This window comes from Vanellus vanellus (assembly GCF_965231255.1).
Source record: "Vanellus vanellus genome assembly, chromosome: 5".
NCBI lineage: Eukaryota > Metazoa > Chordata > Aves > Charadriiformes > Charadriidae > Vanellus > Vanellus vanellus.
The window spans coordinates 13,051,075-13,073,444 of record NC_138910.1 but is presented as its reverse complement, the minus strand read 5'-3'; the positions used below and the strand labels follow the sequence as shown (position 1 = coordinate 13,073,444).

Below are 22,370 nucleotides of genomic sequence, written 5' to 3'. Positions count from 1 at the left end.
GGCAGGGTTTAATGGAGGCTTATCTTCTGTTAGACTAATTTATCTAAATATAAGTAGGAGTCCTGAAGGAAGTTCTAGGTTTATGGAAATATTTATTTGCATATATAATAGACTTAAAAATTGAAAGAATACCTCTAAAGATGTCTTTGTGCTTTGCTTTGTCTGTTGTCTGTGCATACGTGCTGTTGTTAGTGACATTTAGATTCTTTGTTCTTAGTTGTAGGAGTAAAGCAACTAATGTTAGATTGAATATTGACAATTTTAGTGCTTTGGAATACAGCTGGGGTTGTGTTGTATTATGTTCCTGAAGTGTTCAGGCTTCTGGTCAGACAACATTATAGATTAATTAAACTTAGTGTATGAGGTGAATGATGGAATTCCGAGTCAAAGGTTTTTTTACCCTGAGTTACTCATGTATGGTACATACATATATATACTTTCCCATTTTAAATGGCTGAAGTGATGTCACTTCCTCAACTTCACTTAAAGAACATAGAAACATTTTGATACTTCTTTTATTTGTTTTCTTTTTACTTGAGTACATCTGAGTATTCTCCCTGGGGTGTGTTCAGGCCTTTCCAATAAGCATGCCCTTGCAAGAGGAGCTGAAGAACATCATTAGCCAGTAAATACATTTATTAACTTTTTTTTGTTTGTTCTTATCTCATCAGATAGCTCAACATGAACTTGAACCGTCAAGATCATTTAAAAAGTGAACAGAACAATATTTTTCCTTCTGAGAGCTGGCTACAGGATTCTGAGTTTCTCCTGCAGTGATGTCCTATTCGCTACCTTTTCCTAAAACAGGACATGGAGCTATGTTCCTTTCTTCACGTTAGGTGCTAATGAAGTTATTTGTTTCATCAGAGGAAATGCAGATCCATGAAATTACATTTTGTGCAAGTAAGTTAATGAGGGGAATTTTAAACTTTGCTATCACATAGTTGTTCTTATGGTTATATTGATATAGCTCCCAGAAGTCCCTTTCAGGATTGAATTCCAAGTGGTAGAGGAGGTTATTGTCAGAGAACCGTTACAATTTAAAGCTCCTCTGCAATTTTGTCATGCTCTTGAGCTGCTGCTGTGTTTATATGGTTAGCAGCATAGTTAAGAAAATGGATGCTGTGTGCATTCCACGGGAGCACGTGCATGAACTGAAATAGAGATAGGTAAAAATTTCTAGAACCACAGGTTTAATTTCTGGAATGCTTCACTCCAGCAAGCTAATCTAGAGCAAGTCCTAAAGTTGTTTTGTTTTCTGCTTTTGCGTCCAGCTGATCAAAGCACTTTGTACAATAGGGAATTCTGTAGTGAAATGCTGAAATAACAAGCGTACCTGATTAAAGCCCAGAGGTATTCAGTAGACTACGGGCAACGGTGGTTTCTGCTGCTGTTATGACTTTCATGAAAGTCTCACATGCTATAGAAGTAAAATTAGAAGAGTATTAATTTGGAATATATTTAGGTAATGGGATGCATCTCAAAGCAGGTTGAAGTTTGCCTGCTGATGAAGCTGAATTTCTTAAATTGAAAATTATAACACATTTTCAATGTTTTCATTATTGTATGCCTCTTTATCTCTGAGGAGTACATACACTTGAAAAACCTGAATATTGATTATTATTCAATAAATATCCTGATGTATATATAACATCAGGTAGTGGGAAACAGGGGAGGTGAGAGTTCAGGGAAAAATAGCTATTTCCTCCCTTTTATGAAGAGGCAGTGCTATTTTGGGAGAATTTGTATTCCTGACTTCAGAATACAGTCCTTCAGTTGCTAAGGCTTGTAAAGCACCCTTAATGTCATAGTTTGAAAGGTGTTGTAAACATGTCAATATTGCACATGAAAGCATATTTCAGCTGTATCCAGAAATCTGTTTTCTTTTGCAGTTTGTGACTGTATGGAACTTGAGTAGCATCGTCTGAAGGAGGCAAAAATCTATTTTTTTTTCATAATCTCTTAAGTGATAGGTGTAGTATATGGTAGGAGTCTGCAGAGCAGTGTTAAGAGTTGAGGAAGTGTTTGCTTTTGGCTTCATATAAATTCTAGCAGTTCGCCCACTTGTAAGAGGACAAACTTGTGTACTGATACTTAGCAGATAAGTAATCCTTCTTTTAATGCTTGTCTTGCTAAACTTTGGTTGTTTTGATTTAACATAAGGTTTGAAGAACTTGAAGGTTTTAAAAAGTGTCTTCAGTCTTGAAAGACTGTCTTCAGGCTGTGTGTTTATACTGTTAAATCACTGCTATAGATTTTCTGCTTTTGATGAAGAAATGTTTAAATACACGACTTTTTCTTTTTTAAGTGACTGTATTCCACAGAGCTTTAATTATCATGTTTTGAAAATTAAATACTGTATAAGTATGTAGGCTTTGCAAGCTCCATTTCAGCCTGCTCAGTATTTGTGTAATACTGATAAACACATTTCGAAGATTTAAAGAAAATGGAGACCCGGATAAGAAAAAAAGACATTTCATGTTTAAGAAGTTCTGTTGTGAGTTGGGAGAGCTGGATTAAATTCCTTGCTGTCCTTATTCATTGATTTCCTATTTGATAGTATGTAAGTTGTCTAAGTCTCTGTTTGTCAGGGTACTTAAGCATGTGCTCAGTAACACAGTTTCATGAAAGCACATTAATATTGTTGATTGATGAAGATCTGGATCGCTTTTCCATCTGGCATATCTTTACAGTACATGTTTTTCCTCTCCAGCTATTGTTCTTGTTTATTTAGACTATAATTGTTGTCTCACTAAACAAGATTCATGGCTTGAAGGGTGCAAGTGTTACAGTAGTACTAAGGCTAAGTATATAGTGTTTCAATCTCCACAGGTATCTCTAGGTGAGGATTTATGGCAGTTCAGATAAAAATATTTGAAAATGTGACATTGATGTCAGATGTGCTGATGCTTTGTGGTTTGTGTAGACTAATAGGTCCTGTTCAGTTAGGACTCTAATCTGGGTTATAGTTGAAAGTCTTCGCTGTGCCCCATTTTAAGTCTGAGCCCAGTATACAGCTTGGGAAGTTTGACTAATCACAGTTGACTCTGTTGTTTTTGCTTCTACCTTAATTCTGATTCCTTCTGATTTGTGTTTTGTTGTAGGTTGTTGTTAACTCTGTTGGCAATGTCTATGATTTTATCTGCCTCTGTCGTCCGTGTGAGGGATGGACTCCCATTGTCTGCATCCACTGATTATGATCAGAGCACAGGAATGCAAGAATGTAGAAAATATTTCAAAATGCTCTCAAAGAAACTTTCTCAGCTTCCTGATAGATGTACTCTGAAAACTGGGCAGTATAATATAAAGTAAGACTTCTCTTTTATATAACTGTGACATCCTGGGTCTGTCTGTAAGTTTAAGAAGTTAACAGTTCACATTAGAAATGATTAATTAAACTAGGATTAATTCTTGGCAGTGTTTATGTATCAGTAAGTTAAAACTGATAAATTGTAGAAAGATTTGAAACCTAATCAAGTTTGGTGGAAGTTCTAGTTTGAAATAGACAGTATTTTTATAAATATCAGTGCCCTTGGCCTACTAGAAATATTTCTTTTAATTTCAAGGTTGTTTCTTACGTGAAAATGACCAGACTTTATTTTCTGTTCCATGTATGTGAGAGCATGTACATATGTATGCACACACACATATATATATATATGTATAACACTTATGCATATATGTATAACACAGCTTCTTATATGATAGTACAATGCGATGTTAAAGTAAAACATTGCCTAGAAGAAAATTGTTGTTCTTCATTCTAGAATTCTAAGCATTGGTCTTTTCTGTAAGTATTAATTCCTTTGCTACCCCAGAGCAGTTTTTGCTTTTCTGATTATGAGATCTGACTAGTGAATTACCTGTATTTAAATTTGAAATTTTTAATTTATCTCAATTACAGCTTTATCAGTTCTCTGGGAGTAAGCTATATGATGTTGTGCACTGAAAATTATCCTAATGTCCTGGCTTTCTGCTTCCTGGATGAGCTTCAGAAAGAGTTCATCACTACCTACAATATGATGAAGACAAATACTGCTGTCAGACCGTACTGTTTTATAGAATTTGGTAAGGATCTGACTTTTTTTTCTCCTTCATTCTTACACTAAGACAAAAGAGTATTTAAATAGATGTACAACTTAACTCACACAAAACAAAAATGTCCAAGAGAGTTTATAGCTGTATTTCAGGTGGATAACTCCTGTTACAGTCAATAAAGAAATACTTCTGTGGGCATTAAATTAGGCTACTAAAGTTTTACCCAAACTCGTTTATGATCTTTCTTTTCATTCCAATATGTTTTGGTTTAAGCCTTGTGTGACCAAATCTGGAGTTAATCTTTTCCTAGTTAATAATACTAGGAGTTGTTTGACTTCATACCTGTTGAAATACTTAGCTTGTAAACATGTAAAGGCATTGAGCTTCATAAATTTCTCTAGTAAAAAATTGCAATTTTGTGTTTGCTCTTAGCTGTGCTGTAATTTTTGTTCAGTACATGAAAGGGAGAGATTTTTGTTTGTCTTATGATATAGCGAAGCAGTTAATCTTCTGTCATGCAAGCTCCAAATACAACTAATCTCATATATACCAGATAACAGCTGTTATGGATTCCATTAATGTCTGTCGCTTTAATACTATATATTAGGCAGTTATTTTAAATATTCTTATAAAATGCATTAGAGCAAAAAGAACTGCAGTTTCAGAAATACGGGGGAAGATATTCCAGTTGGTTAATGCCTGTCTATAATTCAGTCAGGCAATTTTAAACAATTTTTGTATAACATTGTTGTCTTCCTTACAAAGATTTCTATGAACACTCTTTTTTTCCCAACGCCTTCTCTGTTTCACTAGTTGTTCAGTTAGAATGTAGGTCTGCTACAGTCTTTATATCACTATAATCTGGTATTAATTTCCTCTGCCTGAATATTTTGCAGGTATGTTTCATACTCAAGTAAGTTTATACTTGAATGTAGGAGTTAATTTTTCCATAAGGAGATTTACTTAAAGGGATGGAAAAGCTAGAATAACTGCAGTCAATCCATTGTATTAGCAATGCATTTAGTCTCATGCAGTGAAAAGTCATTAGTTTATAGAGTTATTAAGTAATTAGATTTCTAGAGCTTAATTTTTTTTTACTGCAGAATTAAATAGCCCATGATACGTTAGTCACAAACCAGAAATAGCATTAGACTTTCCAATGTAAACTCAAGCATTTTGAACAATGTATTTCAATTTGTGAAGTATATAGTACATAAAGCTGCATGGTGTTGGATTATTTAATAAACGAAAGTCCATAAGGATACACCTTTTTATTTTAAATTTTACACAGATAATTTCATTCAGAGGACCAAACAGAGATATAACAACACACGTTCTTTGTCAACAAAGATGAATCTTGCTGACATGCAGACAGAAATCAAGCTGAGACCGCCTTATCAAATTACGGTGTCAGAACTTGGTTCAACTAATGGGTTCGCACATTTATCTATGGCGGAATATAAGGGTACTGGTAAGATATCTGCAGGTAAGTTTCAGAGTTTTGGTTTTATATCCTTAAATGAGACTTATGCAGGGTGGTAGAATTAATCTTTCTTTTGATTTTTTTTTTTCTTTAAAGAAAGCTTTTTCACTGATGTTCTTAAAGCATAAAGCTGCCATGACCTTACATGGGTTTTAGCTGAGATGTCTGTTTTGTCCGCTGCTCAAAGTGCATGTCTTCTCAAGGCACTCAGAGAAAGAAATGGATCTATTCAATGGACCTCTTTATTGAAGGAAAACAAAACTACATGAAAATAAGCAAATGAAGATGAGCACTTAACAAGATGATCTTCTTTCTTTTTCTGACCTTTTAAGATTTATGAATTTTTTTATTATTTCCGCTCAGTAAGACCCAATGATGACATAAGCTAGGAGCATAGTGTTAGGAGTTCAAGCAGCTGGAGGGAGAACCATCACTTTAGGAAGCATCTGTGGCAGTGAAAATCCAAAGAGCTGTGCTGGCTAAAAGATGTACTCTCCAATATAAGTGCCTTGTGTACGGTGTTAATAATAGCAATTTTCTATATACTTGTTACATTAATTTAAGTAGTCATTAATTTTTTAAAACTTTAATTTATTTCACGTAGGAGGTAAATATGGAATTGTGTGGTTGAACTGGTTTAAAGGCTTCCAAGTTTAGTGAAGCAAAATCATAAACAGAATAAAAGAAGTGTTGATTTTAGTTAATATCTTCCCTCTTTTTTACAAAAGTACCTCTGTCTATAAGGCTAGTTATCCTGGGCAGACATACACCGATGCCATTCACTTTACAATGTCAGGGTGAAAATGGCAGTCATAAATCTAAACACTTCCTACAGTCCTGTAATATAAGAGATCAGCTTAATTTTCACAGAATCACAGAATTTTCAGAGTTGGAAGGGACCTCTAGAGATCATCTAGTCCAACTCCCCTGCTAAAGCAGGATTGCCCAGAGCACATTACTCAGGACTGCATCCAGGCGGGTCTTGAAAATCTCCAGAGAAGGGGACTCCACAACCTCCCTGGGCAGCCTGTTCCACTGCTCTGTCACCCTCAACGTAAAGAAGTGTTTCCGTGTATTTGAACGGAACTTCCTATGTTCTAACTTGTGCCCATTACCCCTCGTCCTGTCACTGGGAACCATTGAAAAGAGCCTGGCTCCATCGTCCTTCAACCCACCCTTTAGATACTTGTACGCCATAATAAGGTCTCCCCTCAGCCTTCTCTTCTCCAGGCTAAAGAGTCCCAGCTCTCTCAGCCTTTCCTCATAAGGCAGATGCTCCAAGCCCTTAATCATCTTGGTTGCTCTTCGCTGGACTCGCTCCAGCAGTTCCCTGTCCCTCTTGAACTGGGGAGCCCAAAACTGGACACAGTATTCCAGTTGTGGCCTCACCGGTGCAGAGTAGAGGGGGAGAATGACCTCCCTCGACCTACTGGCCACACTCTTCCCTATGCAGCCCAGGATTCCATTGGCCTTTTTGGCAACAAGGGCACATTGCTGGGCCATGGATAATTTACCGTCTACCACAACCCCCAGATCCTTCTCCTCCGAGCTACTTCCCAGCTGGTCTGCCCCTAACCTATACTGGTGCCTAGCATTCTTCCTCCCCAGGTGCAGGACCTTGCACTTGGTTTTGTTGAACCTCATTAGGTTCTTCTCTGCCCAGCTCTCCAGCCTGTCCAGGTCACGCTGGATGGCAGCACGGCCCTCTGGGGTGTCAGCCACCCCACCCAGTTTGGTATCATCAGCAAACTTGCTGAGGATACACTCTGTCCCCTCATCCAGGTCATTAATGAATATATTAAACAAAATTGGACCGAGTATTGACCCCTGGGGGACACCACTGGTTACAGGCCTCCAACTAGACTCTGTGCTGCTGATCACAACCCTCTGAGTTCTGTCCCGCAGCCAACTCTCAATCCACCTCACTGTCACCTCATCTAGCCCATACTTCCTCAGCTTCCTAATGAGGATGTCATGGGAGATAGTGTCAAAAACCTTGCTAAAGTCAAGGTAGATGACATCCACGACTCTCCCCTCATCCAGCCAACCAGTTATAACATCATAGAAAGCTATCAGATTGGTCAAGCATGATTTGCCCTTGGTAAATCCACGTTGACCACTTCCAATAACTTCCTGTTCCTCAACGTGTTTGGAGATGACATCCAGAATGAGTGGCTCCATTACCTTCCCAGGGACAGAGGTGAGACTAACTGGTCTGTAGTTCTCTGGGTCCTCCTTCTTGCCTTTTTTGAAGATCGGAGTGATGTCAGCCTTCCTCCAGTCCTCAGGCACCTCTCCTGTTCTCCATGACAGTTCAAAGACGATGGAGAGTGGTCTAGCAATAACATCTGCCAGCTCTCTCAGCACTCGCGGATGCATGCCATCAGGGCCCATGGACTTGTGAATGTCCAGCTTGGCCAAGTGGTCTCTGACGCAGTCCTCCTCAACTGAGGGAAAATCTTCCTCTCTCCAGACCTTCCCCTTTGCCTTCAGAGTATGGGATTCATGAGGGACAGCTTTAGCAGTGAAGACTGAAGAAAAGAAAGCATTCAGTAACTCTGCCTTCTCTGTGTCTTCCACCACTAGGGCACCTGTCTCATTCACCAGTGGGCCTACATTTTCCCTAGTTTTCCTTTTTCTATTGATATACTCAAAGAATCTCTTCTTACTGTCTTTAACTGCAGTGGCCAAGCACTTTATGTATATATTAATAGGATTTCTTTGCCACTGTATTGTCTTAATTACTTTACTTACTCGTAAGGACTCCTCTAGAAGATTGAAAGCTACTTCCTACTGAAGATGAAAACCAAACAAAATTGTCACAGTGCCCTATTCGTACTGCTGGGGCCTTGATCCTGAGAATTCTAGGTGCTATGACACAACGTAGAAAGAGCTTACAGTCTCTGAATTTGCAATTTAACAGTATTAGAGGTAGATTCTGGAAAATTAATAAAGGCAAAGTGTGAAGATGTTTAAATTGTTTAGAAGAGTGGAATCTTTTAAGCAGTGCTGTACATACCTTTAACATGTACTGCTTATATGCGTGGGTCATTTTGAAAGATGTGTAATGCTGTGATATCATTCTTTTGCCACTTCTGATGCTTACATCGTTACCTCTTAATGTTCTAGTGTAATCCTGGCTTGTGGAAAAGGTTGTGGTGGCGGAAGTGGCAACTGGCTAACTCTGAAAATCATCTAGATTCAAACTTCCTGCAATTGGAAAAATAAAAAACAATAAGTATGAGAGAATTCAGTCTGTGTCAATATTTTTAAAGTTGCCCATGTAGTGTGAGATGAGGTTTTTATCTTATTTCTGAGTAAAAGTGTTGGAAGTTCATGTGTGCCGAAATTAAAATCTGCAAGGACCATTTCCCTTTTTACTGTAAAGTAAAATTAAACAATAATAGGCAGATGATGTTCCAGTTTTTTTTCACCTACCTCTCCACCACTTGTCTTACACAAGCAGTTCTGGTTGTCCTCTTTTCTTTCCATGTCGACTTTCTTCTGGTTTTTTTTTTTTTTTGTTTGTTTGGTTTTTTTTCACTCTTTCATTTACTTTTAACTTTCTTCTTCCTCTGAATTCCATAGATCCCTCTGTTCAGTTACCCACTTCCTTCCTTGAATTCCTGTAGGAACTCGCCATCAAAGGGCTGTACATTATGAGAGGTTTGCCCTTTGCTCCTTTTTCAGCTCTTCAAATTTGAGATGCTATTGAGTAACAGTGTCTTTTTTAGCAACTCTGCTAATAGTTTTATAATTCTTTACATTCATCATTTCTTTCCAGCCTTGAAAAGAACTTTCTCTGGATGTTCGCTACCCACTCAGTTGGCTAGACTTCAAAGTTTCTCCTTTGCTCTAAGGACAAATTCTCTCCAAAAGATATGGTTTGCCTAGTGTAATTTCCTGAATATGCTGCCCTGTTAAAAATACGGCATGCTGTAAGTGAATTAAGTATGTTAAATCAAGTTGGATAGCGTGCAGAGGTAGGAAGTTAAGTAGGCGCAAATCTGGTTTTGTTGCACAGAATAGCAGAATTTGATGCGTTAGTTTTGGCTATGCTGATGAAGCACTGTCTGTTACTTGCTTATACTTGTAATTAGATCTGTATCCAGGGTCTAGTGTCTAGGCCTCTTATACTGTTAAAGTAATTGAAAATAGCAGCCCTTTTTCTTTAGTGAAAGTTGTACTGTGTAGTGAGGAATAGGGATAATTATTAAGGTGTGAAGCGTAAAGTGTGCAGGTTATGGGTAGAATTTTGCTTCAAAGGTGAATGTAGGTGTTGGCAAGCATTAGAAGCTGGGTGACAGCATGCTGATGTGTGATGTTTGAAGTTAGGATAAATTTACAATTTTCTGAGCTTTTTTTTCAATGAAGTAACACTTGTCAAATCAAAGTTACATTTTGCCTAATAATATACTCTTTTTTTTTAACATTTTGTTTTTAAATAAATGTCCTTACAAGTAGTGCAGTTTCTCACATCATGTAAATTTCTGAAATTTTTATTTAAATGTCAGCATTTTAACTCAGAATTTGTGCTTTATTTGATCCTTGGCTTGTGTTAGACAGTTTTTGATATGCCAGTTACCATATTTCTAAGATTTATGGATGTACTGACTCAAGGTTAGCTGTCCTTTACCCTTCCTTCTCTGAAACTCCTTCATTGGTCTGGTTTTGCCTTTTTTTTTTTTTTGTGTGTTTATATTACTCTTGTTGCTTTGATTGTAACACTAAAATTTATTAAGGCCTGGAGAGCTTAATGACATGAGTAGCGGTATGCAATGTCCTTTAAAGTTTTTGGATTTGTTTTCGTATTTTAATAAGAGAAACAAGTTACTATTTTATGATCCTTCATAGACTGTCTTGATTTAGCTGACAAGACTATCTCTCGCCCCATGGTTCTGAAAGGGGTGTTTTAAATACTGTTTTAACACGTGATGTTTTAAAGTTACCCTGATACATGGGGAAAATGAGATTGTCTGGAGAGCTGCGCATGGAGACCAGTGAACTAATTCTGTCTACCAGTTAATGAAATGCAATTACTTTTGGCTAAAAACAGTCACATACACCTTCAGCTTTTTGCCACTCCCTAGATGAGGTGGTTTAAAAAAACAAAAACAACCCCAAAACCAACAAACCAAAAGAACCAGTTTTGAGTCACAGAAAAAGAATGGTTTGGTATGCAAATGGCACATCTAACCTTAAATAAGTGATTGCTGGTAGTATTCCTCTAATATGCACTACAGTTAGAAAAGCAGTAAGTTCTGAAAGTTAAACATGAGTTATGCTTTTATTTAAAGAACCCAACTGATTACACTATTAAATTCAGCACAAATGAGTTAACTGTACTCATTTTGTGGGGTTTTCTTTAAGGTATCATGCAGTCATAATTAGACAGCCCTGTCTGCTTATCAATGTGAAATAGCTTTTGTCATTTTTTCTTTAGGTGCTGTAACTTCATAAACTGTTTGGAAAGCCTTTTTCCTGGGTCTGTGCAATGCAAACAACAGGGATTGACACCCCTCTCTCTATTAATGTTACAGTTCATTAACCTCATTGTTCACATCTTTACACTTCGTTGATTTGAACAGAATGATTTAAGTACGGCTCAGTAGTCTTATTGTTTTCCCAGTGTTGCGTAGACTGTTAAGAGTTTTGCATTGTTTTTTTGTATTTGCTTTCTGTTATTAATTATGAAAAGGGACAGTAATGAGGAACATACACAACTGTTGCGTACTTGTGACCCTAGATAAGCCTGAAAGAGTGGGTGTGCATGGAAAGTGTTTTGTAAGAGACTTCTAAGCGCTATCTGGAAGGTCTGTATAAAGCTGTAATATAGATAGTAGCTTAGTTTCAGAACTGTCTTTTTATTTGTGTCTTTAGTAGCACTCACTGGCTGTATTTTTTAAGGTAGGGGATGGTAATAGCTTTGCCTCATAGTGTTCCGTTCAGCAAACAAGCTAAATCAGTCTCAATAGCTCTGCTAATGCATTAGTGTTAAAGAAAAGTGGAGGTTGTTGGAGGAGCTCTTAAGTACGTGACTTATTAGCTGAGTACTAATTGTGGACAAATTTCGCTAGCAAGTGCATCGTTTGCCATTGATTTCCTGGCGTGTTTGAGCAGCTTTCAGTACCATACTGAATAAATTGAATGTATTGAGTAAAGACTAAATATAATAAGACAATTATATATGTGAATTGAAGGAAAGTATACTTTTTGTTAAACCTTGTGTTAACATTTAAAATGTTTTGTCTTTTTAGAAAAAAAATTGACATTTTGTTGTTTTTTTCAGTAATCTCTTCATGAGCTAGAAGCCACTGAAAAATGAGATTATGGTTTACTAAATTTCTAAAGACATTGCTTTGACCTTTGATATGTTTTTTTGATCTTCTGCTTTGCAGCTCCTCATCAACGTTTGGAACCTGTGACTCTGCCAGGGATTGTCTCATTTGTGCTTAGCCTGTTATGTGGGGCTTTGAATTTAATTCGTGGCTTTCATGCCATAGAAAGTCTTCTCCAGGTACTGTACCCATTTATGAATTTAAGAGTTACACATCATAGCAATCATAATATCACCTTAGAAGATGCTTGCCATATGAACTAAGTCTTGCCAGTTTTATTTTCAGAAATATTGTTTGTGAGGTCAGACCTCTGTTTATGAAACCTGTATTGTTTGTGATTTGTGCATCCTTCTGGAGTGTGATGCATCATTCACTGAGGCTGTGAGTTTCAAAAGCAGTAGAAGGTGGGTGGCCAACTCCTTCTCTAGGTACCTTGGTAGCAGTGAGTATGTGAACATAATGTTCTGTTTTCTAAATTTATGCCAGGATATGAGACGTTTAGTTTTAATAGATGTTATTTAAAAACACTGGAGAGAAATGATGAACAGCTTTCAAAATCTGGCCAATTTTTTGGAAGGGTCCACAGAGCAGGGATCTTTAAACAGGTTTTGTAAAACTGTTTTTCAGAAGCCTTTTTATAGGTTTTGTTTGTTTGTTTGTTTTTAATAAATCTTCTTAAGTAGGATGCTTATTTCTTTGTGTACTGAAAGGATCAGTGTAAGGGAAACTGTCAAGTGATTTCTTCTAATCCCCCCCGCCCCAGAAAAACACCCCTCTCACCAAACAGTGTCCTCAACAAACATTTATTTGTTTATGTTAACTCTCTGCTCTGACCCTCCCTGTAGCCTTTTTGCTTCTCTCTATTCCATTTCTTGTGCTAGTTGTGTTCTCATTGCCACAATGAAAATAATAGTGCTTAATGATTTCAAGCAGTTCAAGTGAATGTGCTGGTAGAAAGTTCATGTGTGTTACCACAAAAAAAAAAGGACTTAGTTAACATTAAATGCCTCTACTGTTGTGGTGGTGGAGGTAGAAACTAAAAATCCCATAGAAGTTTTCTGAAAGAAAATAAGAATCCTCCTGCTTGGCTAATAGATAATTTTTGTATTCAAACATATATCTAAACTTTATAACTGCAGTGCTTTTGGTACCTAATGGACTTTTTATGAAAATAAGGTAAAGAACACGACCTGTATTCCAGTTGTCTTACAAAATTATTGATATATGTAAAGATTTAATAAAGCAGTAATGTTTGAGGTCTCAGCACTTCCTGAAGACTAATGAATAGATAAACGGGGTTAATAAAAGTGTTCCATGCTGGGTCCTTATTTTCAGCTGGTTTTGGTTTGTTTTTTAAAGAAAAAACAAGAATGAAATAGTGAGTGTACATCTCTACTTTTTCCCTAATTAGATTTTTCTGTGTTATGCACACTTCTCTCAGTTTATAAATAGGAATGAATTCAAAGTACACTGTAGTACGAATAGTAGTGAACAGAATTTTATCACTTTATGTAATGTTTCTCGAACTTGTTTTGTCACCTTTCCACAGCTGATTTTTTAAAAAAGGAATGCTGATGTTAGATTAACCTATTTAACTGATGATAGGGCAGCCAATTAACTTCATTCTATATATTACTGCATCTGGAGGAAATAGATGGCAGTACAGATGGAAGATATTTTTTCATTTCTGACAAATGAGGCACGCTAAAAATCCATTAAGATTTCCCTTAATTTACTTTATTAGGGAAAAATCCACAAGGTTTAGAGAGAAATAATCCAAAACATGATTAATAGAACTTCTTCTGAGAACTCATTCAAAAGCTTCTGTCTGAATTAGTGTTTCAGTTATAATCAGTGTTTTTATTTGGGTCTTAGCAAAACTTTGTTACAATCTGTAGCTATGCTGCAGCATATACGCAGTGGCACTGAGGCAAGGATTCACATGTGGTATAGGAGTGTACTGCATTATGTGGGTAAGTTTTATGTGCAGTTAACACTGTAGATGCAAATGCTTCACACTGAACATAGTCTGAGCAGAAGCAAGTTGTAGTTCCGAATGGACCACCTTCTCAAAAAAAAAAAAAATTGCATTCAAGGAAGAACACTTGCATGAGTACCCATTGTTTTCAATGGAAAGTTTTTGATTGTTGTGGACCTTTGTTGGAAATGTGGTTAGAATAATCACTGAGCATGGAAATTTATTCTGTTCAGGTCTACAGGAACTACAAAAACCCGTTTGAATAAGTTTGAAGGAATTTTTTTTTTTTTTTTAATACATAGTGGAAAGTTCTATCACTTCAGGTAAATTTTTCCATCTTTTCCTCCAGGAAAACTTAATTTTCCAGTAATAGCTCTGTGATAAATGTATGTGCTTTTGTTTGTTCTCACTGCTAAGTGGGCAGAGCTGCTTGCGTTGTTTTCTGTGTAGAATTTTACCACACCCTAGTGGCCAGTTTCGGTCTTTTTGTTTTGTATCGTTTCCATTTTGTGAAGCCGGAAGGCACAATTTTACAAAGTTGGTATTAAAGGTAGTTATCAGTGTTTAGACTTGAATTTTCAAAGGCTTCTGGTGCAGGTAAGTGTCTAGTGTTAGCACTGGACTTTCTTTAAGGCCTTTGAAAATCTCAGCATTATTTGTCTGTTGTGAATAAATATTTTGGTCAGATTTCAGATCACGGGGGATTTTCTCCAGACATATAAGTAACCAGTGATTAGTGCTAACTCCTTTTGTTGAGCATAGTATAGGAATTATTATAAATCTCTATGTGAGGCTATTTTAACATACAATAATGAATAACTCATACTGTAAATATCTCGTATTTCAGTCATACATTGTAAAATATGGCTTTTTGTTTTATTTTCACAGAATGAAGGTGAAGATTTCAGCTACGTTATTGCATTTTTTCTTGGAACAGCAGCCTGTTTGTACCAGGTGTGTTCTTCTAGTTGCATAATTCACTAGAGTTTAGAAACATTACCCAGTCGTGCATAAATGTCACCATGTTTTCTTAAATGTCAAAATAATTTCTGCTCTGTTTTATTTCATTGATCATAAACTATCATATAGTAGATTGATACAAAGAGCTTATGTTTGCTGGCATTTTTCTCCAGTTAATCGATTAAGAGATTTGGTGTGCTTTTCTGTTCAGAGCTTATAATTTATCTCTAAAGTCACACGGAGGTTGTATCATTTCCTTAAAGTAATAGTTTCACGTTCAAGTAAATCTAAACATCTGAACCAAATGCCTTACTGCTGCTTTCCTTTGGGAAGATTTGAAGAAATACGTAGGCACTACACCCCAGAATTTTCTTTACTTTGTACATTATTGTGCATCTCCTTCTCAAAGCTTTCAGCCACTTTCTGCTATGTTTTCTTTCTCCCGTCTGATGTTTCACGTTGTATTTCAGTTATGTAGGTTTTCCATTTCTGCATCTGAATTTGACTTTCCTGTATAATTTGTAACAAGGTGTTCTGGAGCCCATTGGCATTTGCCATTCAGTGACACTACTGTAATGTTTAGCTGTGACTATAATGTCTCATGCTCAGTTGCTGTTATTACAATTCTTTTGACTTTTAATCTCCTGCTCATGGAGTGGAGTATGCAGTTTCTACTTGTTTCCATGTGCCAATGTCTAGTACAGTGTCAGACTGTAAAATAAATTAATGTCTCAATCTCTTTCCTTTTATCTCAACCTTTCTATCAGTCAGCCTTTTGTCCAGGTTACACCGGTAATCTCCATTCTCTGTATCTCTAGCAAAATGTCACAGTACAACTTACGTTCTTCACCACTTGTTGACTTTTCATCAGCATCTGCCTTAAATAATTCTTCAGATTGGTGTTAATTTTTCATGCCAACGACCTGTTCCTTATCAGATAAGGTGGAGCTCCTGCATTCTATTTTTGTGTGAAAAATACACATTCTCCTCTCCTCTACCAAATTAGAAACCATATTCTTTATAAAGTATTCATGCCTGTGCATTAAGACATAAGGACGTGTGTCTTTCCTGCACTGTCTGAGTTGAATAGATCTATTTTAAAGAAAGAATTTGTGCAGCTCAGAATGTGGGCTTTTTCTTAATATTCAAAATATGTCTGTCAAGATTCTTGTTCCACACCCTCTAGTGTGATTCGTACAATATCTCATTGGTCATTTTTCAGAACTGAGAGGGCTGGCAGTTCTGTGGCATGTTCTGATACTCTTTTGCCACATTTAAGAGTTTGGGTGATTAATTCCGAATGTTGCATGACAGCACATTTCATTATCATTCACCCACAAGGCTTCAATAACGTTGTATTTTCTTGTTCAGTTAATAATAACATAGCAGTGTGTTTCTCTTTCTAGTTTCTAAGATAATGTTTATAAGCTAGGTGTGCAGGCAAAAACCAGGACTTAAATGGAACAGGATGTTTTGGGCTCACTAACATACAGTGTGCAAAGATGAAGAGTGTAATTTGGTCATGATCATTAGGAGCCAATAAATGTATGAACGAAGGAGTTTCTATGCCAGCTCTTTTTGCTTTTGAAATTAAGCTCTTTGGACCAGGACGAGCATCCTCAAAGTCTAGCTCTAAATACCAACAACACAAGTGAGAGTAGACAGCATGAAAAAAGTTCTCTGCTACTTGTTGAAGTGTTGTAGTAATACATGGGATGTATTGAGTCGCCAGTTAAGGCTGCAGGCATATATCTATATGTATCAAACTGAAATAATAAAAGTGTTCCCTTTACATTTTCACATCTGGTATGCGATCTGGATATCTTCAGATTATCTAAGGAGAAAAGTAGCAGCTGTTCTAGCATTGTGGGGGAATGGTCCGCCACCATCAACATCTACTATATAAACTATATATATATACTATATAAAACCTTTCATTTCAAGATGATGCTAGCAGGAGTTAGGTTCACGTTTGTATCGAAATCAAATGTAAAGCTTTAGGGTATTTTCTTAACAGCATTAAAATATAAACTGTGATTTTCAATTGCTTAAGTTTTTTTACATTTTGGAAGATTTTATTTTTCCTGCTTGAAAGTGCCATTTTCAAGTAAACTCTTAAGTTATTCTATTTCTGGTTTATGGCCTAATATGCTTATAAAATTGTAACTGAGTATTGCAGCACTGACAAAATAGCAATGCCATAGTGTTCACAGGGTAAAATAACTAAGATTAGGAGCTCTGATAATGTGTCCAAGAAGTCGAGAAATGCCTGTTCCGGTTTATCTAGAGCTGGCATGTCTAGTGTTCCTCCATGGCTTCTAGTCTCTTCTTCAGAAGGAAATGTACTAAAGTAGTAACTGTCTCAGTGGTACCCGAAGTGGAAAGTGTCAGGAGCTGAGCTTTCCATCATTTCTTAACATTTATTAAAAATAAATAAATAAAATATCAACAATCAAAATCTTCTCAGAGGAGCCTACTACATAAAAGCATGCTTAGTAATTGCCATGCTGACGCTTCCCTTCAATAGAAGAAAAAAAAAAAAAGCCCTCAGGAGTTTCATACCAGCACTTGTTATAGCAAGGTGCTGAAACCACAGTGGGTGGCCTTTTGCTCTGTTTTGTTAGTGGCAAATCTTCTAGCATTTCAAACGAAGACTAAGGAGAAAATAAGCTCCAGAATTCATTTAAAACAGATCTTCAGCAAAATTCAGTCATTCAATATCATATTGCAGTGACATTTTTAAAATTCCGTAGTATTTTTGTTTTTTAAACCCTTCATGTTTACTAGTCATTTTGATGAAGCATATCCTGACCCTTTATTTTAATCTTGGAAGCAGTTACGCTTCTTCATAGGCAATGACGCTAGGCTATTGTCTGAATTCTTATTGCTGAGGTACTAGTACCAACTAATTGCTCTTTTAGATGTGATTTGTAAAACTGTAAGCCAAGTAGGTTGCATTTGCTCTGCTCAAAATGGCCAAGCAGGTTCAGAGGAATTCCATCTGATTTGGAAACATGCAGATTACTTATCTCTAGTTTTACTTTGCTTTGGAGGAAGGACATACAAATCTTACTGTTATTATCAGTACTCATATCTCTGAAGATATTTAGATGTCCAGTAATCACAAGTAGTTTTGTTAATCTGAGCCACAGTTACAGTAGAAATGCATGTTGTATAAGAAAGTGGCTACATTTTGAATAGAATATAAAGTAACCTCAATGAATTGCATTGTTCGGTTGTGAGTGTACAATGCTTTTGTCCTTTTGTGAGGAATATGAAAAATGAAAAAAAAAATAAGCAAAGCTTCTCTGACTCTGATAAAATGTGGCAAATGCCCAAGAAGAATAGAAATGACACTTAGATAATCTAATAGTGAATGCTGTTAAAAAAAATTTGTGAGCATGCTTATATATCCAGTGGGACACTGGGAACAGATTTGGAATACAAAGTAAGACCACGTGATGTTGTTACCTACCTTTAAGCCTAGCCAAAACTTTCTTCATCAGACAGAAATGGCTAGAACCCAGAGGGGGCAAACAATTTTTTTGTGGAAGTCAAGGAAGTAGTTTAAACAACAGCAGAAGTACAAATAATGTCCACAACAAAGTACTGGACAGCTGTGGACAGCTGTGTCCTTTTAGAGATGAAAACTGAGGTGAGAGACATGACCAGAGTTCCAGTTGCAGTAAGAAGAAGGCAGAATGGGGAAACTGCGGGCAGCGCTGACCCTCTGTTACACCACAGTGTGCAGAAGCTGGCCCTTAAAATGTGGTGGAACTACAGTAGAGTGATTTCTCTCCAAATGTGATCCTTCTTGCACCACCTGAAAAAGTATGGTGGATATATGTGGATCTCTCCGCATCCACCAGTAGATTCTGTGCATTAACCCTAACAGGACAGTGGGTTGGTATCTGGGGGATTGCCTTATGCTGAGTATTCCCAGCTTCAGGGCCCTGGTGTTTTCCCTGTCCTTCATGTTGCTTTGTCTGAAGACTTAATACTGGCTCTCGTTCCTTCTCCATTGCTCGGGTGGAACAGAGTGCATTTTGACCAGAGATTGCCAGGAACATCCACTTTGCTTTGTCATGAGCCACTCATATATTGCAGGTTGTAATCAATTATTATGAGAGAGTTGTTCTCAAATAGGGTTTAATGGAAGCAAAATATAACCTTGTATCGATAACGGGTACTTTTCACCCTTCCATGACTGCTAAATTGATACTGTTCTTAAACGGTTGATTTACAGTTTTACTTGCTTCAGGTTTGTAATTTTTCAATGACCAGATAATGTTTCTTCAGTGGAATTTATTCTTCATGTGGTAATCTGATTTCTTTTTTCTTCCTGACAGTGTTACCTGTTTGTATACTACACAGGCTGGAGGAATGCCAAATCCTTCCTGACTTTTGGGTTAATTTGCCTGTGTAACATGTATCTGTATGAACTGCGCAACTTGTGGCAGCTCTTCTTTCATGTGACTGTGGGAGCATTTTCTACCTTACAAATTCGACTGCGACAACCACAGGGAAAGTCCCCTGATTACAATGTCTGACAAGTCCTGGAACATTTAGAGGCAGTCTTGTTCTAACAGTTATTCACTCTCAGGAATGTAAAGCTGTTCTCCAAATGAAGAAGCTGTCTGGATGGGGCTTTTTTTTCCTTTTATTTTTTTTTTTTTTTAAAGAAATCAATGTAAGATGCCTGTGGACATTTTTGACCTGATAGTTAAACTTTTTTTTTTTAAGAGGGAAACAAAGGAATACAGGACTAGAGGAGGAAAATGGATCATATCCATGCAGCAAAATGTATGTAGGGACACCAAAATCGGGGAATTTGACTGGTGGCATAAAAAAGCTTCATTCAAAAGTATGTTAATGGAAGGAATGTACAGAGTATGTCTTCTGCATATCACACAAGCTCTTCACTTCCAAAATCAGTTTTGCCTTTGTGAGGCAGTAGGGAATAGGCTGAATAAATAATAATAATAATGCTATTGCATATTAGCAAACTAGATTTGGAATATGTAAGATATTAAATTTTGGAATGTTTTGTTTCACGTTGACATGTATGTGAATGTTTTCTTCATTAAAATGTAACCTGGAAACTCTGTTTCTGGGGATCAGCTTTATGGCACCTATGATCCTCTGTCTAGTGCTATAAATACTTTAACATTTTTTCATTTATGATTTCCTTTTAATTATCCTTTGAAAGTGATCTATGTGGACATTCCCCATTTTCATTCTTTTTAGTAATTATTCAAAAAGTTCCGCTACTTAGCCCAGAATTTTTGCACGCTTCCTCTGTTTGAACTCTGGAAAGGTTGAAAGGAAATGGATTGGTGAGTAAATGGAGTGACTTGTACTTGTTGGACTATTGTTCTTCTTTTTATATACTTTTAAAAGTGGGTGAGTAATTAGCTCAAACCTGAGATAAACAACTGGTGACAGGAAAATAATAAATCAGTCTGATTATCTTAAACGGGAAAAGCCCAGGGATTTTTTTTGTTCTTCTGGCTTTACAAGTTGGGTGGTTTTGTGCTGGGATAGAACCTCCCTGATCTAGACTTGTGTTTGGGAGAACTGTTGTATACTCAAGTTTGTGAATCAACTGGCAAAACCCAAACACTTAGAAAATAGAACAGCAACCAGATAGTACCACCGTCATTTACACTGGTTCTTTTTACAATTATATGATGGTAATTTATGATGTTTCCTACTGTACAAATAGATAGATAGATTTTTATGTGACCTGGAATAATGTAAGAGTTCACTGAAATGCTGGGGAAAATAAAAAAAAAAAGAAAAAAGTAAGCTTAAATGGCAGGGAGGTTTGCCGTGCTGCTTGTGTTGTTGGATTTGGGGATTGGCAGAGCTTTGTTGTGCTACGGAGTGTTGATCCAGGCAAATTTCTTTGGGCAATTCATACCAAAATTTTATGTCTTTCAGTAAGTTATTTAGTGTCAGATTATGACCAAGAAGAAAGGAGCTAGTTACTTTTATTTTCTTTTTAAATAGGTGGTATCAGTCAAGAAAATTATGCATAATACAACCAAGAAGAATTAGAGACTGAAATTGTAATCCAAAGTGAACAGGAGCGATATGTATTATATTCTTCATAACGTGTTTCTCAGACTGATGTCTGAGATAAAGACCTTGGTGTGCAGCCTCAAAGGTTGGTGTCAGAGGTGATGTGCTTTGCAGTTAATTCTCTTCCTTCTCCACTTTGAGACAGAGAAGAAGAATGCATTCATGAACATGGGCTGCTTTTGTTTTGAGAATCCAGGAGATGGGGGGGGGGGGGGGGGGGGGGGGGAGATAAAGAGGACAACTGGATGGAAGCATACAAGAATTTTAGAAGACCTTTACACCAAAAAATCCGGAAGAACAGAAAACAACCTTTGCGTAGCGCTCTGTTGTAGTATCATTTCTTCAGTTTATATGTTGGCAGAGGATTTTGTTTTCTTCCCTTCCTGGTATTCCTAAAGATGCATATTTAAAGACTGAAAACTTCCTTTGTCATAGCATCTGGAGCTGTTATTCCATTCTAGTTATGCTGGTGTTAAACCAGCTAATTAGCAGGTATAATGAACAAATGCAACTGTCAGCGTAATAGAAGACAGTTGGGGGTTTGTTTGCTTGTTTTTACGGCACTGATAAAAATCCCATTTCACAATGAAAAGTTAATGAGCATTACTGTTCTTCGTTACCTGATATTACTAGGTGCCAAAATCATGGCTTTTGAACGTATTACTTTAGTTTGACTATAATATTAGAACGTGCTGAAATTTTGTGTGAGATGATGGTTGGATTTGATGATCTTAAAGCTCTTTTCCAACCTAAGCGATTCTATGAGAAACAAGAGACACCAGGCCAAGTTGGAGGTGAAAATTTACTGAAAATTCCTAGGATTTCCCATTTGCTTATACAAACTCAGCATTCAGAGAAATAGTAGGTGCTTCCCTGCTGATTTTACCAGATAGTCGAGTTATTAGACTTAGGAAGATGAACTTATGAAAGATGACTGCTCTCTTGAACAACGTGTTATTTTAGTTTGAATTGCACAAGGCCGTTCATAGTCATTGATTTTTTGGTGGGATTTAGTAGAAGCAGAGCCTACTTCATGCTGTATTTATAAAGTAAGCCCTCTTTAAGGTTGGAATGGGTTCATTCAACACACACGATACGATATTTTTCTTTGAATAAAATGTCACTGTTTACATTCACTTTCAGGAAGGGACGGCCAAAAGTTTGACTTCCACAAAGTATATATAATGCTGGTTGAGGTTTGCTTACCTGAGTCCCCTATTTGAGCTTCTAGAGACTTAATCCCATTCTTCCTTGTGTATTTTTCTTTAATATCTGAGAGTTTTCATAGCAGCCTGCTCTTGTATTCAATGTCTGGGCCAATAGCTGGGGATAAGAACTTGTCTCATTTGTGAATTGTCAGATTTTTCTAGGAAATAACTTTTCAGACCCTGGAAAATGTGTAGACCCCTTCTTTCACACTGTTTCATGGAAGACCGACCCACATATGTGTATATAAGATATATAAGAGTATATCTAGAGAGAGAGGGAG

The 22,370-nt window shown here is 36.8% G+C and overlaps 1 protein-coding gene across 1 annotated transcript; it reads left to right on the top strand.

The window, feature by feature from the left end:
• Nucleotides 1–823: 823 nt before the first annotated feature.
• SEC22A (SEC22 homolog A, vesicle trafficking protein) lies at nucleotides 824–19,857 on the top strand. Its single transcript, XM_082484454.1, has 7 exons — nucleotides 824–903; nucleotides 3,105–3,308; nucleotides 3,905–4,068; nucleotides 5,330–5,524; nucleotides 11,920–12,038; nucleotides 14,726–14,791; nucleotides 19,147–19,857. The coding sequence occupies exons 2-7, from the start codon at nucleotides 3,127–3,129 to the stop codon at nucleotides 19,345–19,347; spliced, it is 927 nt and encodes a 308-aa protein (XP_082340580.1). The 5' UTR covers nucleotides 824–903; nucleotides 3,105–3,126; the 3' UTR covers nucleotides 19,348–19,857.
• Nucleotides 19,858–22,370: the final 2,513 nt, after the last annotated feature.